Source organism: Thunnus albacares, chromosome 19, assembly GCF_914725855.1.
Source record: "Thunnus albacares chromosome 19, fThuAlb1.1, whole genome shotgun sequence".
NCBI lineage: Eukaryota > Metazoa > Chordata > Actinopteri > Scombriformes > Scombridae > Thunnus > Thunnus albacares.
In genome coordinates this window covers 11,750,276-11,765,682 of record NC_058124.1, presented here as the reverse complement: position 1 = coordinate 11,765,682, position 15,407 = coordinate 11,750,276, and the positions used below count along the sequence as shown (strand labels likewise).

The following is a 15,407-nucleotide window of genomic DNA, read 5'->3' as shown; positions in this document are numbered from 1 at the left end:
ACAGGCTCTCTGAGCTCTGCAGCAAGAGGAGCATCTTCAACAGCTCATACAAACACTTTATACTTTCATCCTGTGCCCAACACAACTGTCAACACAAGCACCTTGTGTGTAGTCACACTTCACTGTCTGCAGACACCTGTTCCTGCAAGATAATCAATAATAATCCCATATATGGAGTCATGCTTGTCTTGTACAGTTTCCAGCTTTTGCATTTAGCCCCCCTTTTCCAATGATCACTTCTTAGAATCGGGGTCACTGTGTATCATGCACTTCAGATAGCCCTTTCTATTTCTTCTTTCCTAATTGACTTGACATTCATTTCACCACACAAACAAGTTGCATATTGCACCTTGTTGGTAAGATATTGCTTAAAACAGAACGATGTGATTACAACATTTAAGAGGTCAATAGACAGGGTCAAGAATGCATCATGTTCCTTAAAGACAAAACTGATCAGTTGGACACACTTCTACACTGGATTAACAATCATCAAAGAATAAATACAACAATATAGTAATTTATACAACAGTACACTTCTAATATTATTTTTTTCCTCCATATCACCTCAACTTTGGTCAACAAAATCTCAAGACCCTCGCAATGCAAAATTGCAAAGGTTTTGAGTTTTCATCAAATGCTGTTGCTATTGTGACGCATCATTTGCCATGAAACAGGAAGCTGTTTTTGAGGTGCTAGGGGTGTTTGAAAGCTCACAAAACTGGGCGCACACATCAGAACCCGTGAATTTTGCAAGAATATAGAGCGATTGGGCTTTGCCAGACCGGACGTCGGTCATTTTGAATTTTGTGTGTTTTTCTTGTATTTTATGCAAACTTTTTCAAACTCCTCCTAGAGGGTTTATTACATTCATTTGACATTTGGTTGATATAACCCTCAGACTAATGTGATACTAAATTGTGAAGGAATAGTCGATAACTCAAATGATGATGTCATAGGTCATATGATAACACACCATTTTAGGCAATTTACATTTATGGAATTTTTCAAAACTCCTCCCAGAGGATTCAACAGGTCCACTGACTGTTGCAGCTGAAATGTCAGCCTGTCTAGTTAGGTGACAAAGGTAATTAAATACCAGAGACACAGTATTTTTCCTACCGTCCAACTGCCTTTAATAAATCACTAAAGCATATGCATACAGGCTCTCCGAGCTCTGCAGCAAGAGGAGCATCTTCAACAGCTCATACAAACACTTTATACTTTCATCCTGTGCCCAACACAACTGTCAACACAAGCACCTTGTGTGTAGTCACACTTCACTGTCTGCAGACACCTGTTCCTGCAAGATAATCAATAATAATCCCATATATGGAGTCATGCTTGTCTTGTACAGTTTCCAGCTTTTGCATTTAGCCCCCCTTTTCCAATGATCACTTCTTAGAATCGGGGTCACTGTGTATCATGCACTTCAGATAGCCCTTTCTATTTCTTCTTTCCTAATTGACTTGACATTCATTCCACCACACAAACAAGTTGCATATTGCACCTTGTTGGTAAGATATTGCTTAAAACAGAACGATGTGATTACAACATTTAAGAGGTCAATGGACAGGGTCAAGAATGCATCATGTTCCTTAAAGACAAAACTGATCAGTTGAACACACTTCTACACTGGATTAACAATCATCAAAGAATAAATACAACAATATAGTAATTTATACAACAGTACACTTCTAATATTATTTTTTTCCTCCATATCACCTCAACTTTGGTCAACAAAATCTCAAGACCCTCGCAATGCAAAATTGCAAAGGTTTTGAGTTTTCATCAAATGCTGTTGCCATTGTGATGCATCATTTTCCATGAAACAGGAAGCTGTTTTTGAGGTGCTAGGGGTGTTTGAAAGCTCACAAAACTGGGCACACACATCAGAACCCGTGAATTTTGCAAGAATATAGAGCGATTGGGCTTTGCCCAACCGGACGTCGGCCATTTTGAATTTTGTGTGTTTTTCTTGTATTTTATGCAAACTTTTTCAAACTCCTCCTAGAGGGTTTATTACATTCGTTTGACATTTGGTTGATATAACCCTCAGACTAATGTGATACTAAATTGTGAAGGAATAGTCGATAACTCAAATGATGATGTCATAGGTCATATGATAACACACCATTTTAGGCAATTTACATTTATGGAATTTTTCAAAACTCCTCCCAGAGGATTCAACAGGTCCACTGACTGTTGCAGCTGAAATGTCAGCCTGTCTAGTTAGGTGACAAAGGTAATTAAATACCAGAGACACAGTATTTTTCCTACCGTCCAACTGCCTTTAATAAATCACTAAAGCATATGCATACAGGCTCTCCGAGCTCTGCAGCAAGAGGAGCATCTTCAACAGCTCATACAAACACTTTATACTTTCATCCTGTGCCCAACACAACTGTCAACACAAGCACCTTGTGTGTAGTCACACTTCACTGTCTGCAGACACCTGTTCCTGCAAGATAATCAATAATAATCCCATATATGGAGTCATGCCTGTCTTGTAAAGTCTCTAGTTCTTGCATTTAGCCCCCCTTTTCCAACGATCACTTCTTAGGATCGGGGTCACCGTATACTTCAGATAACCTTTTCTAGTTCTTCTTTCGTAATTGATGCAACATTCATTTCACCTACACAAACAAGTGCAATGCAAAATTGCGGTTTTGAGTTTCCATGGAACAGTGTTGCCATGGCGATGCGGAAGACTTGCATGTTTCGCCATGAAAGAGGAAACTGTTGTAACTTGACTTTATATTGTCCGATCTGCTCCAAATTTCACAAGTTCGATAAGAGTCCAGGCCTGAGGACATCTACCTGCTCATATTGAGTCATAGTCATAGCACCACCTGCTGACAACAGGAAATCAGCCTTATGTGACAAACATCATCAACTTACTTAAAATTCACATGGTGTGGTGTACACATGATATACTATACTGCAACATAACGTATAATAAGTGGGTGTTCTCTAACACCACATAGTGGGCACAGGGGGCCTTGTTTTAACCGCGCAAGTGCAACGACAAGCGCAAGGTGGTATGTCTTAGGCGCACCGACTATATGGGCGTCTCTATGCGCACCTGCTACTTTGTTTCATGTATGTGCAGCAGCGCAACGAAGGTGAACATAGATCGGTGGGCGTGGTGATTAAATAAATGTGAAATACTTTCTCATCCAGTTAAAACCGTTGTGCCAATCACAGTTAAACGTGATAACGACCGCTCAACAAACGGAAAGCTTTTCTTCAGGAAATGTCTGGTTGGTTCAGAGCGTCACGACATGAACACACATCACCACAAATCTGTACCAAAAGACAGATGGAGTAGTTTTTTTCATCAGTTAGTTACTATAACTTTTATTTTCTGTGCTTGACGAGATGGTGCATCTCAAGGGGTTTATCCTCTAATTAAATTTTGAAATAAAATAAGGACATACTGCATTACGTGGGAGAACTCAACGATTTGCTGACAGTCACAGGGTTTTCTTACAACATGCTTGATCGGCTAAAGGTCAAACAAAAATGGCTAAAACGATAGACTAAAGCAAGACTATAAACGTTAGTACATTTTGATGTCAACAACAAAAAATACTTGCTGCGATACTTGATTTTTACCCTCGAAAATTTAAATAAGAGTAACAAAGAAGTAAAAGGAACAAAGAGCGAGAAAGACGGTGATGGATTAATTATCAGGTCTATTCATATTCATTCAAGTGGGACAATTGACAAACTTTTAGTAAATTAAATTTTATGGGTTAAATAAGAAGCTTTCAGAATTTTCTTCATCTGAAACAATGTAATAATGCTTATTACCTCTTCTCCCTCAGAGTCAGCAGACGACTCTGAAGATGAGTCTTTATAACTCCGCTCAGACTTCCTTTTTCTTCTACGGCTCTTTTCCTCCTGAGGGACACAAGATTTACAGCACATTTATAAATGCTTTATAACACCTGGGACGTGATGCATAAATGATGCGTACACTCAAAAACCGCACATACGCCATTTCCCGCTTATAAACACACCTCACGCTTCATGTTGTCCTGAAGCGATCTGAGGGTGATTTGATGAGGTGGAGATGAAATATGAGGTGAGAGACGGAATCTTTCAGCAAAACATTTTGTCAGGTTTTTTTTTTTTTTTTGCGTTTACACAGAGATTTGTAAAATGCCAATCAAAGGCACATTTATGAACATAACATTGATTAATTACATTTGTGTGATTAGTTTAACCATTCATTTAGTTTACATAGGAGTCAACATTTTATTTTGCTCATAATATTCTTTTTATTTTATCCTTAGTTTTGTCACACCTTGTAAAGTCGGTTTAGATATGAGCGCTACAAACTAATCACTGATTACATTTCTGAGATATCACTGCTGATGATGGTTTACAGGTCCGTGTGATGAATTCATGATTTGGACGATATAAAGCCGTGCGTAATGGTCGTGCGTAGTGACAGCTGTTCTGCTGTTGGACAACCTCGCCGGTGCAACACAATCGGTAAACGGCATTTCCTCTTTCCCGTTTGACAGCTATACAGACTGGTGGAACAGGCGGCGAACTGATACGAAAACAGCTGGATCAGTGCGTGTCTTCCTTCATTTGTGGCTCATTGTGGGAGTGGAAATTAGGCTCGTGCACGTGTGTCCAGTTTTTCAATGACTGAGATTTATAAAACAGAACCATGCGTACGCACAGCTTTATAAATCTGACGAAAAGAATACGTATATTTTATTCTGGCTTTGCGCGTACACACAGTTATATTCATGAATCTACACAGAGTTTTATGCGTCTGGCCCCTGAACTCAAAACTGTTTGACTCAACTTGACCTGCATAGACACAGCACAAGAAATAGCTTGCAGCAACTTTATATTTAACTGCATCTCATATTTGTGGAAGTATTGACGAGGTCAGCCTAATTGATAACATGAAAAAGTTTCTGCTAATGACTTACAGTAAATTAGCTTATCTTTATCTCCTTCTTCCTTGATTCTTTTCGTCTTCTCGGAAAATAAAACAAGAACATTCAGATTGAATAATCTATAAGTAATTTTATGGCAATATTGTTTGATAATACATATTTTAGAGTTAACCTATTAATTATACAATACTTTAAGACTCTATGCAAATCCATCAAAGGTAAAGCTGTTATACAGTTTATGTTTTCTTAATGCAGAGCTGTCAAACTGGCCTTATTTAAACTGAATTGTCTACATTCATTTATATTCAAGCTTACTTTAAGCCAAGTGCAGACTGTGGAGCTGTATTGTGTTGGAAAAAACAATAAAGATCTAATTGAGAATATACAATCAGAACGATTCAGGGATTCTGGGATCAAGATATCCCTTCAATTTAGTTTAGTCTTTCAGGGTTGGAGTGAGGTGTGTAGGGTCACAAAATGTTTTTTATGTTTAGTCATGTAGGAATAACACTACACTTGAAATTAATATTATGTACTCGTTAAGTTGATAGGGGCACCACCTCCACTGATTAATTAATTGATAATTAATTAATTAGGAGGAAAAATAATTTAATCGAATTAATCAGTCTTATATCTGAAAGCCATGACCTCTGAATACAGTGACCTCCATCTCTGATATAAATGAATACACAGATACAACAACTTGGTTATAAATCAATATATTTATTGAACTACCAATGAAAAGGGATGAATAGGGAAACACTAAGCATATGTACATATATACAATTAAAATGAATGAGTGAATGAATGAATGAATGAATAGATGGATGGATGCATGAATGAATCGGTGAATTAATTCAACAATTTATTGCCGACAGAATGAATGAATTAGTAAATCAATGTTATCAAAAACGAGTCAAAAACGCAATGAAGGTCAAGACTCTAACTACAGCCAATAAAAATTGCATCAACTCTGAGACAGAAGCTTGGTAGATGGTTTTCCTATTGTTTCCATGGTGATGAAGTGCTGATGATGAGGAACTTCCCGGAAAGCGCCGAGCAAAGCGAAGCAGACTCAGTGATCCTCGGGTCACCAGAGTAACAGCCAGATGAGAACTGTTGCAGTAGGTTCAGTGAAACAGCTTTGGTTCACCGTTTCTCAGGAGGATGAATCCAGTCTAAGACTGGCTGAGGCCGCGTAGTGGACACACACACACGCACACGCACCTACTCTCTCTCTCTCTAGGAATTATGACTATATATTTGTTTGTGGTACTTGATGGTTAGACTTATCTCCAGCCTTGCTTTCTACTCCTTAACCATTTGAGTACCAATTGAAGTGCGAGTACACATGTTTGCAAAGACAGACAATTACTCTTATGTCATATCATATGAAATCTAAAGCTCTTTGAAGATGCTTTGTTCTCAAATACGAAGCCCACCATTTCTTTTCATGAAAAATGTCATCTTTAATTAAACGTATTTAAATCACTTTTTCAACCACACTATCCATATCCTTAAGAGGCTGTGTTGTCAAGATGTGCCCAAACGTTTGCATGTCAGTTCTATAATACTCCTTCTGGTGCTATTTGGACACATCAGTGATGAACCCAAGGTCATAGGGTGTTTAGGGTTTTTATTCATCAGACACCCTCACCTAGAGATGATCAATCCCCAACCTGTGTCCAAATGGTGCCCTAAACCACGGATCCCCCTTCCGGATCCACAGCCACTGCAAGGCCAGAATGTTCTTTGTGGCTCCTCTGCACTGCAGTCCTCTTACTCCAAGGAGTTTGACAGCTCGCTGTAATGAATGGCCAGCAGAGCCCCGGCACCCAACTTCAACTGTCTCACAGCGGGCTCTCCAGCCATTGCTCCAGCACTCTGAGACAAGATCAGCGTATTTCGCCCTTTTTGCACTTGCTGGCTTCTTCGATCCGGTCTTCCCAGGGGACAGTAAGTTCCAGCAGGACCACTTGCTTTGTAGACTCCAATGTTAACACCATGTCTAGGTGGAGGGAAGTAGTTGCAATGTTTTCTGGGAACCTGAACTGCCTTCCTAGGTCGATTTGGAGCTGCCAGTCCTGTGCAGTGACAGACGCCCTCCTGAGGAGCTAGGCTGATGCTTTACCCAGCTCTGATAAAGGTAATGGACTGTTTGGGGGCACACTGATTCTTGCTGTTTTGCATCGCTGTGCTAATTGCGTCTGCCACAGACCTTAGAACTACCAGTGGTATTGTCCTTCCCCCAACGCTTTTGGGCAGCAACTCAAGATGTGCTCCAAGGTGCCTCTCTTCTGGCACAGTCGGCATGCTGGAGTACTTGCCATGCCCCAGCTATGCAGGTTGGCTGGGCTTGGGAGAATGTTGTAGACTAATTGGATGAGAAACTTGATGTGCAATGGTTCGGCTCTCCAAAGCTCTGATCAGGTGCCTGGTTTGTACATACTGACCATCTTGCTGTGGCGTTCTTCCTCCACCTCAGCTTGGATCTCATCCTGAACCATTTGATGCCTCTGCTTCCCATGGGCTATGTCATAGTGTGGTTTAGGAAAACTGCCCAGTTCTGCCAATATATACACCCCAAAAATAAAGGGGAAAAAAACAGCACACAGTAAAAGTTTGTACCCAAGTTAACACAATAAAGGCTAAAACAATACTTTATTAATGAATTCCCATTGATTATACATTTACACTGCTGTGTAACAATTCATCGAACTGAACAATTATCCCTTGTATAAATGTTGACTGTATAGCTCACATTTCTTATCACAAGTCCAACTTCAATATGAGGCTGGCGAGACATCAGGTCATCTGGTCTACATGCATCACACAGGCACTAGCATAACAGCCTCATCCAGCAACTAGAAATGCAAGATGTCAGGTATGAAGCAGAGAGGAACTCCTAGAGGGCCAGCATACTGAAGGTGACAGTGAGTGCCAGTCACACTGAAATCTCTGAGATGAGGGGGAAAAAAAAACAACAAAAGTTGTGGAATTCACTTCAGTCCTGTCGTTGAGTGTAACTCAAACAACTATCTACAAAAAGCATGGTGATAAAAAACAAAAGATATGTACCGGTAGTTGCCACTTAAGAGGGATGGGTGCTTCCCTCGTTTTCATTTCAAATCACAGAACCCCAGCATTACAAGTCTGTAGGTCTCCTTGTTCAAGTGTGATGACCAAAGCTGGATGGGAGAAGTTTTTGGTAGTCAAAGGCAAAAATAACACTACTTGTGAACTGTCATGAGAGAACCGTAAAGCAACGGTTGTTAGTCGAGCTCTGAGTCTGACTGAGATGCTGCCTTCTTTTTCTTTTTTCTGCCATGTTTCTTGTGCTTCTTTTTCCTCTTCTTCTTGGATTTGTCCTGTGTACATAAAACATTCATGTTAAGCACTGCAAGCTTTTCCAAATAGGGTGTTTTTTCACTTCAACAGTAATTCTACAGATGAATTCACAGTACTGGTTTGTTAGAAGGTGTCGCTGTACATGTTTTTCTTTATTAGACTTAACATCTCTATAGAAATACATTTTGAATTGAAATGAATTAACTGAAATTTCATTTGTTCTCAGTAAGTTGGACCGTCATTTAAGAAAAATGCTCACTGTGATTTTCTCCTTTTCCTCGCTACTTCTCTTCTTCTTCTTGGCTTCAGCCTATGGGAGGGAAAAGTCAAAATTAAAGCAATTAAAGAGGGAAGACGTGAGTAACTCCCACTCCTAAAAATGAATTCCATGTAACAGCATTGATTCATAATAATCTTGTGCTTACCAAGGGATTCTACACCAAACCAAATTTCATCATCATATTCACTCAGACACACAGTGCCTGGAGTCTTTAAAGATATTGGGAGACACAATTTTAACTTTTTGACTTCAAAACTTCTTCGCTTGTCTACCTTAAATCTACTTGTTCTTATTTTTGATTGTATGTACCCTCATTTTTGTTTATAAGTAGACTCAATACTTTGACATGATATTTTATCTATTCATTTATTTCATTTCTTGTTCACTCTTTGTGCAGATGACTTGTGTAACAGATGTGGCAGGTGGGCTTTGGGATGGTGTGAGAACCCTTCTGTGTATGTTACCCTTCATGTTGATGTTACCATGTTGATTGTTTCATGTTATTGTATTATTTAAATCAATGATAATTGTCATTACTAATGTATTTTGCTTTGTTTAAATGTTGTAACTATTATTTTCTGTGCTTGAAGACCCCCTCAAAAACAAGATGGTGCATCTCAAGGGGTTTATCCTCTGATTAAATTTTGAAATAAAATAAGGACATATTGCATTACGTGGGAGAACTCAACGATTTGCTGACAGTCACAGAGCTTTCTTATAAAATGCTTGATCGGTGAAAGGTCAAACAAAAATGGCTAAAAAGATAGACTAAAGCAAGACTAAAAAACGTTAGTACATTTTGATGTCAACAGCAAAAAATACTTGCTGCGATACTTGATTTTTACCCTCGAAAATTTAAATAGGAGTAACAAAGAAGTAAAAGGAACAAAGAGGGAGAGAGAAGGTGATGGATTAATTATCAAGTCTATTCATATTCATTCAAGTGGGACAATTGACAAACTTTTAGTAAATTAAATTTTATGGGTTAAATAAGAAGCTTTCAGAATTTTCTTCATCTGAAACAATGTAATAATGCTTATTACCTCTTCTCCCTCAGAGTCAGCAGACGACTCTGAAGATGAGTCTTTATAACTCCGCTCAGACTTCCTTTTTCTTCTACGGCTCTTTTCCTCCTGAGGGACACAAGATTTACAGCACATTTATAAATGCTTTATAACACCTGAACGAAAAACTGTTTGACTCAACTTGACCTGCATAAACACAGCTCAAGAAATACTCAATGAGAGTAAATTACCTTATCTTTATCTCCTTCTTCCTTGATTCGTTTCTTCTTCTTCTTGGAAAATAAAACAAGAACATTTAGATTGACTAATTTATAAGTAATTTTATAGCAATATTGTTTGATGACACATTTTTAGAGCCTGTTTCCAATAAAGTATACTGAAAAAGAGAATCAAACTGTGCTGTCAAAAAAAAGAGACATAAAAACCTTGATTTCTGCATCGGATTCTGCTTCTGAGCTGTCTGATGCTCTCCTGGCTGATGACTTCTTTCTTTTCCGCTTTTTCTTCACACTCTTCTTTTCATCCTGCACACACAAATAGAAATGCAGTCAAATAGTGTAATGCTGCATTATATGTACAACAATTTAAGGGAGTTATGGAGCTGGTTTTCAGGATTAAAACTGTATATAGTCCAATTTTTTCTGACCAGTTGTTAATTGTCAACCAATTTGCTCCAATTATCAACAACATCCCACTGATCTTTATTAAAACCCTGGTACCCTTTTTTTTTTTCTTTTTTTAGAGTAAACACAAAATGTTTATGTTTAGTAATTTGGAAAGAAATTTTACTATTTAAGTCTGTAGTGACTTACCTCGTCTTCAGATTCTGAGGAGGAGCTGCTGGAGGAATCAGAACTCGATGAGGAGGGGGAAGAAGATGAAGAATGCTTGACCAAAACACAATGAAAGCAGGGTTCATTAGACTTGAGGTTATTTGCTTGTTGGAAAAGTGGAACACTACATTAAAATTCAAAAAGAGACTCGCTCAAAGAACAACAGTGTGTGCACGTATGTGTGTAAAGCAGTACTGTGGCACAGTCGGCCATCAAAATACTGGAGGTCTCTCCTCACCCTGTTGGATTTCTTCTTCTCTTTCTTTTTTTTCTAAAGACAAATGAAAAGCCAAAGTGAGAAATGATGAACTTTAAAATAGAGATACTTGTAAAGTCTGATGAATGGAGAATACCGTACCTCTTTTTTCTCTTTCTTCTCCTCTTTTTCTTTCTCTTTGTCCGTTGCCTTTTTGTCTTTCTCTTTGTCACTTCCACCTAATAATTTTTCTCGGTTTTTGGCCAGTTCTTTCCTCCATTTCTGAAAACAGTAAATATTTGTACAATTTTAGTATTTGAGCCCTTCTACTGTATTGCTTATTGTTCCCCAGATGCAGCTACACTTTCAACTAAATACAAAACAGTCTTGTAGTAAACTTAAAACATAATATATAGACATGGCCAAAAATATTGGTACCCTTCCATCTTTTTTTAAAAAAAAAAAAAAAAGGTATTAAGTTGATATTAAGTTGAATCTGACTGCTATTTTAGAACGTTTTTGTAGGACAGACATGAATCAAGTTATTTTCACAACTTTTTGGTTTCCTTCCACTGCAAACCAAACATAGACATGCATTAATAATGGAAGATATTTTAATTTCAACACTGTTCAGGGAAAACATGCATTATTGGTGCATTATTTCAATAAAATGCAAGAGTACCAATAAGTTTGGCAACATCTGTATTAGGTACTATACAGAATTTTTTGCCTTGCCAAATCCCTCTTGACACTCACAGCAGGTGCTGACGGGTGATCATCATGGGTCAATACATCAGTCTACATACTACAAACACACCTCGTTCATTTTGTCCTCAAAGTCAGCCAGGGCTCGAGACCCTTTCTTCTTCTTCTCCAACTGCTCCTTTAGCTCTTCCCTGATCAAAACACAAGAAAAATATTTAGTAAGACAAGTTATGATGTAAATCCATCACTTTTGTCAGCAGATATGTGGGAGGATCAGGTCCACTCAAAATGAAGCACAACCATTCTGGAGATTTGGGTTTAATTGTGTTTTTCTTCACTTTCTTCAGTTGATCAAGATTCTTACCTGTTCTCTAAATGCATATTAACTACAATTCAATTAAGTCATTTAACTACTACTGCTGTGCCAGAAAAGGAGACAGTGACAACACCTTTCTCTTTACATGATGCAGAAGCACCCGTGCTGATGATAAAAAAATTTTCAACTGAACTTTTTTTTTGCTGGTGTCCAGGTTGTCATACAAAGTCACCTGGGGAGGGGGGGGTCTCCCTGGAATTTTTTTCCCCCCTCCAATGGTGTAATTTGGTGCCTTCTGGCCATCATTTTTATCCCTGGCAAAGGCACCAATTTATGCATCAAACGTATAAAATAAAACATTTAACCTCCAAAAAGTATGCTACTAGTGATGAAGGAGTCCTATTTCTCTCCTTACTGAACCAAAAAACTTGTAGTCCAACTTATTTTAACTATCCAACTATATCTTAGAATAAAAATAATACAAATATCTGTACTTATCTGTCAACTTTAAAGTCAACCAGAATCTACATAAGTCAATAAATGAAAAAAGTTAAAATTCTTGTCACTTTCATATTAACATATGTGACTGCACACTGACAATCATTACTCTTGTCGATTTGGTTCTTTGTTAAAACTCTTATTGGTTCTTTTTCATTAATAAACAACTGCTTTTTAAAAAATATATTATTGAAGAAACTTGCCATGCTGAGAGAGGCCAGGATCCTCCTAGTGGCACTGGCAGCCTGTGGCACTCTGTTGGCAGTTGAAAGACTAGCTGTCAACTAGGGCAAGGCCAGATTTCCTGGTTTGTTTTAACGACAGGTCAGCAGCCGTAAGTCTGTTTTAGCATAGTTGTTGAGCAACCACGTTCTACTTTTGTTTATCATTCATTTTATATAGTTACTTCTGCCAAGGAGATTATGATTTTGCCCATTTTAAAATAAAGAGGCACAAAAATATACTCTTTACTATTCCTTCCTTTTATTATTGCAAGAGTGAAATTGTGTTATATAAACACAATCCTCTGTTTTATTCTTGTAAGAATTAAATTGTATTATGTAAACATAATTGTATATCGATGCATATACAACTGCGGGAAGCCGGAACAAGCGTTGATGTCTGGAACAACGAGCGTCTCTTTCCCCTGCTGTTTAACTGTATACAAAGCGAAAAGCGGAAATGCGATGGCAGAGTAAAATTTTTTTTGCCTTAGTGGTCAAAATAAACAGACTAGGACAGAACAATTCACTTCTGACAGAAATCTGTCTGTCGATGGAGCTCTTGCATCCATGCAAAAGATACTTTCATACTGGATTGTGGCACATAATGAATTAATTGTGCCCCCTTGTGGCTAAGATTAGAGCTAATTTTACTGAAGAATTCTCAGTTATCAGAGCTATCTCAGATGTGGTAAGATCTGGATTGATTGATTTAAGGTATCCACTCAAAATCCAATTGGAGTAAAGGGATAAGCAAGAAAATACCCTGTTCACATCCATTCATATCTTTCTAAATCAGCTAATCCCTGCCACAAACAAGAATTTTACGTTCTGCAAGACAAGCTGAATGAAAACTCACATTTTTGATGCAGTGACATTAAATTTGAACAAAACTACCTCACTCTATGAATGGAAAACCTAAGGAATCATGTACCTATGAGTCTGTTATGCTGAGTTAATGAGGATGTGTGTTATTACATCATCAAACTTCAGAAAAACCCAATTTCTGTCTAGCAATATGAAAAAATGTCAGTCCCTTTGGCACAAACTAGACACACATGCAGGTCACAATGCTGAAAAACAATTTGTCTTAAGAAGTATCCTCTCTCTTGAAAGTGATTTCACTTTTCCTTAATTACATCTTTGTAACATGTCAGTGTAGGTGTCTGGGAAGGTCTGTCCTGTACCCACCATGTTGGTCGAGGTCTACTTAAATAATCCTGTATGCTTGGTCCGGCGTTCTGTACCGGTCCCCTGGCTCGTGCAGCAGCAATGGGGTTTATGTAAGCCTGAAATATCATACAGGACAAACATTTTACACGGTTTTTAAACTTCAGTTTTATTGTTTTTCATTTATTACTTAGAGAACAAGCATAATTCGTGCCAGTGAGGTATACAACACTTTGATACAATTTAAAATATCTTCCATTTTACGCACTTGTAATGGAGATTATTGAAATAAACACATTTGCCAGCTTTATAAGTAGAGAGACGTGTTATAACATTGATGAAAAGCAATTAAAGATAATCAAATACTACACCTCCAAAATAATCATAAAAATGCAATTACCATAACATTTGCGACTTGTACTTAGTAACTTCAGTGAAAATAGTAAAATTACGGTGTAGTTAGCTGTTCTACATAAACTGGCAAATAAAATACCAAACTTAATACCGCCCAGACTGTCAGCAAGCAATTCTGTTGGCCATAAAAATAGACTAAATATAGAAGAAAAACAACAACAACAACACGTTTCACTTGGCATTAGCAAAGCGCTAATGTTTACCAATAGCACTCGGCTAACGTTAAACACATAGAGTAACAAGACAAACAAATAAACCATTATTATTAGCTTTACAGGTTTCTGCGAGTGTTTCAGGGCTAAATCCAGACTACAGACTGCAGCAACGAAAAAACGCTGCGTATCATCATCATCATCATCATCACCACGTCTAAACTAAAGCTAAATATTATGAGCTAGAGTTAGCATTTGTTGCTAGAGCTGGCCTCAAGCTTTTAACGTTAACTATAACACCATTCCCGGAGCTAATTGTAGCCTACACAATCTGACATTGATTGAAAAACATTCTGTTGCATTTCCAAAAAATATATTTGTTAACGAGTGGCTTAAGTGATAAGAACTACTAGAATCAGTTAGCGTATCTATCTATGCTAACGCTAGTTGCTGCGCTATCGCCACTGTCAAGGCCTAGCATCAGCTAGCGTAGCTATGCTAACGCTAGTTGCTGCGCTATCCTCAGGCTCTGTTTATGTTTAACCCAGCTAACTGGCTACTTTCTCAGATTTATACAAAGCATATGTAAAATTACTCACCACTCGATTGTCTCTTTTCCCCATGTCGAGTTAGCAATGGGAAATATGTCCAACTGCATGAACAATCATTAGTGTTACCTTGCTAACATTGACCTAGCCGCTTCAAAATGGGTTATTCTGCAGCTTTTTGCTCTTCTTCGGCTTCCTCTCCTTCTTACTCCTTCTAATTTCCGGCAGACGCATTGCGGCGCACTGCTGCCTCCCACTGGTCAGTGTGAGATTGCATTCCTGACACTGTTTTTGTGGTGGTGGAGCCCCTTCTTTTTCTGCCATCTTGCTGTTCTACATATTTTTTCCAAAGCATACTTTCAGGTCTACATCTCTCCTCAGTGTCCTTTTCATTTCAACATACTTTCCCTTGACCCCAACATGTGCAGGCACACCATAAACACTGCTGAGCTCACAGCCAAAACAGATTATTGTTGGTCTTTCTGTCACCATGTCTCCATAGGCACTGCTATGTCATACATGTTTTCTAAAATAGGCTACTGAAATCCACTTCTCATGTTGGTATTCATGGTGAGATACTTGACCAGTATAGCTTTTAAAGGGGGCACCCATACCTCTCCTACTCCCAGCTTCTCCACTTCTTCATTAATCTGGAAAATAAAACACACTGCAAAGCATCTTTCCCTGGCTTTAGAATTGGGATCACTACTGTTTGCTTCCAGGAGGCAGGAAAGGTTCATTCTCTCCAAAAAGTGTTTCTAAAATCCAGTATTTCATGT

General features: G+C 38.2%; 1 protein-coding gene across 3 annotated transcripts; it reads right to left on the bottom strand.

Annotated features, from left to right (window-relative positions):
• Positions 1–7,555: 7,555 nt before the first annotated feature.
• Positions 7,556–14,842, bottom strand: fam133b (family with sequence similarity 133 member B). 3 transcript variants are annotated; one of them, XR_006399178.1, is made up of 12 exons: positions 14,680–14,842; positions 13,536–13,633; positions 11,422–11,500; positions 10,767–10,886; positions 10,647–10,679; positions 10,388–10,462; positions 10,001–10,099; positions 9,806–9,847; positions 9,594–9,683; positions 8,530–8,580; positions 8,001–8,290; positions 7,556–7,880 (listed from the first exon to the last, which is right to left on the bottom strand). XR_006399178.1 is itself a non-coding variant. In XM_044336359.1 (11 exons), exons 1-11 carry the CDS (start codon positions 14,701–14,703, stop codon positions 8,195–8,197), a joined length of 807 nt encoding a protein of 268 aa, XP_044192294.1. In that variant the 5' UTR covers positions 14,704–14,842; the 3' UTR covers positions 7,556–8,194. The 3 variants fall into 3 exon arrangements, 2 of the variants coding, with proteins under 2 accessions (XP_044192294.1, XP_044192295.1); XM_044336359.1 differs by having other exon boundaries at positions 7,556–8,290; XM_044336360.1 differs by having other exon boundaries at positions 7,556–8,290; positions 9,806–9,844; positions 14,680–14,841.
• Positions 14,843–15,407: the final 565 nt, after the last annotated feature.

Coding starts and splice junctions, on each gene's coding strand:
- fam133b (XM_044336359.1), bottom strand. CDS start 14,703: ATGGGGAAAAGAGACAATCGAGTG. Junction 10,887..11,421: donor TTGAGGACAAAATGAACGAG/GTGTGTTTGTAG, acceptor TACTGTTTTCAG/AAATGGAGGAAAGAACTGGC. Junction 10,680..10,766: donor AGAAGAAAGAGAAAAAAGAG/GTACGGTATTCT, acceptor ATTTGTCTTTAG/AAAAAAAAGAAAGAGAAGAA.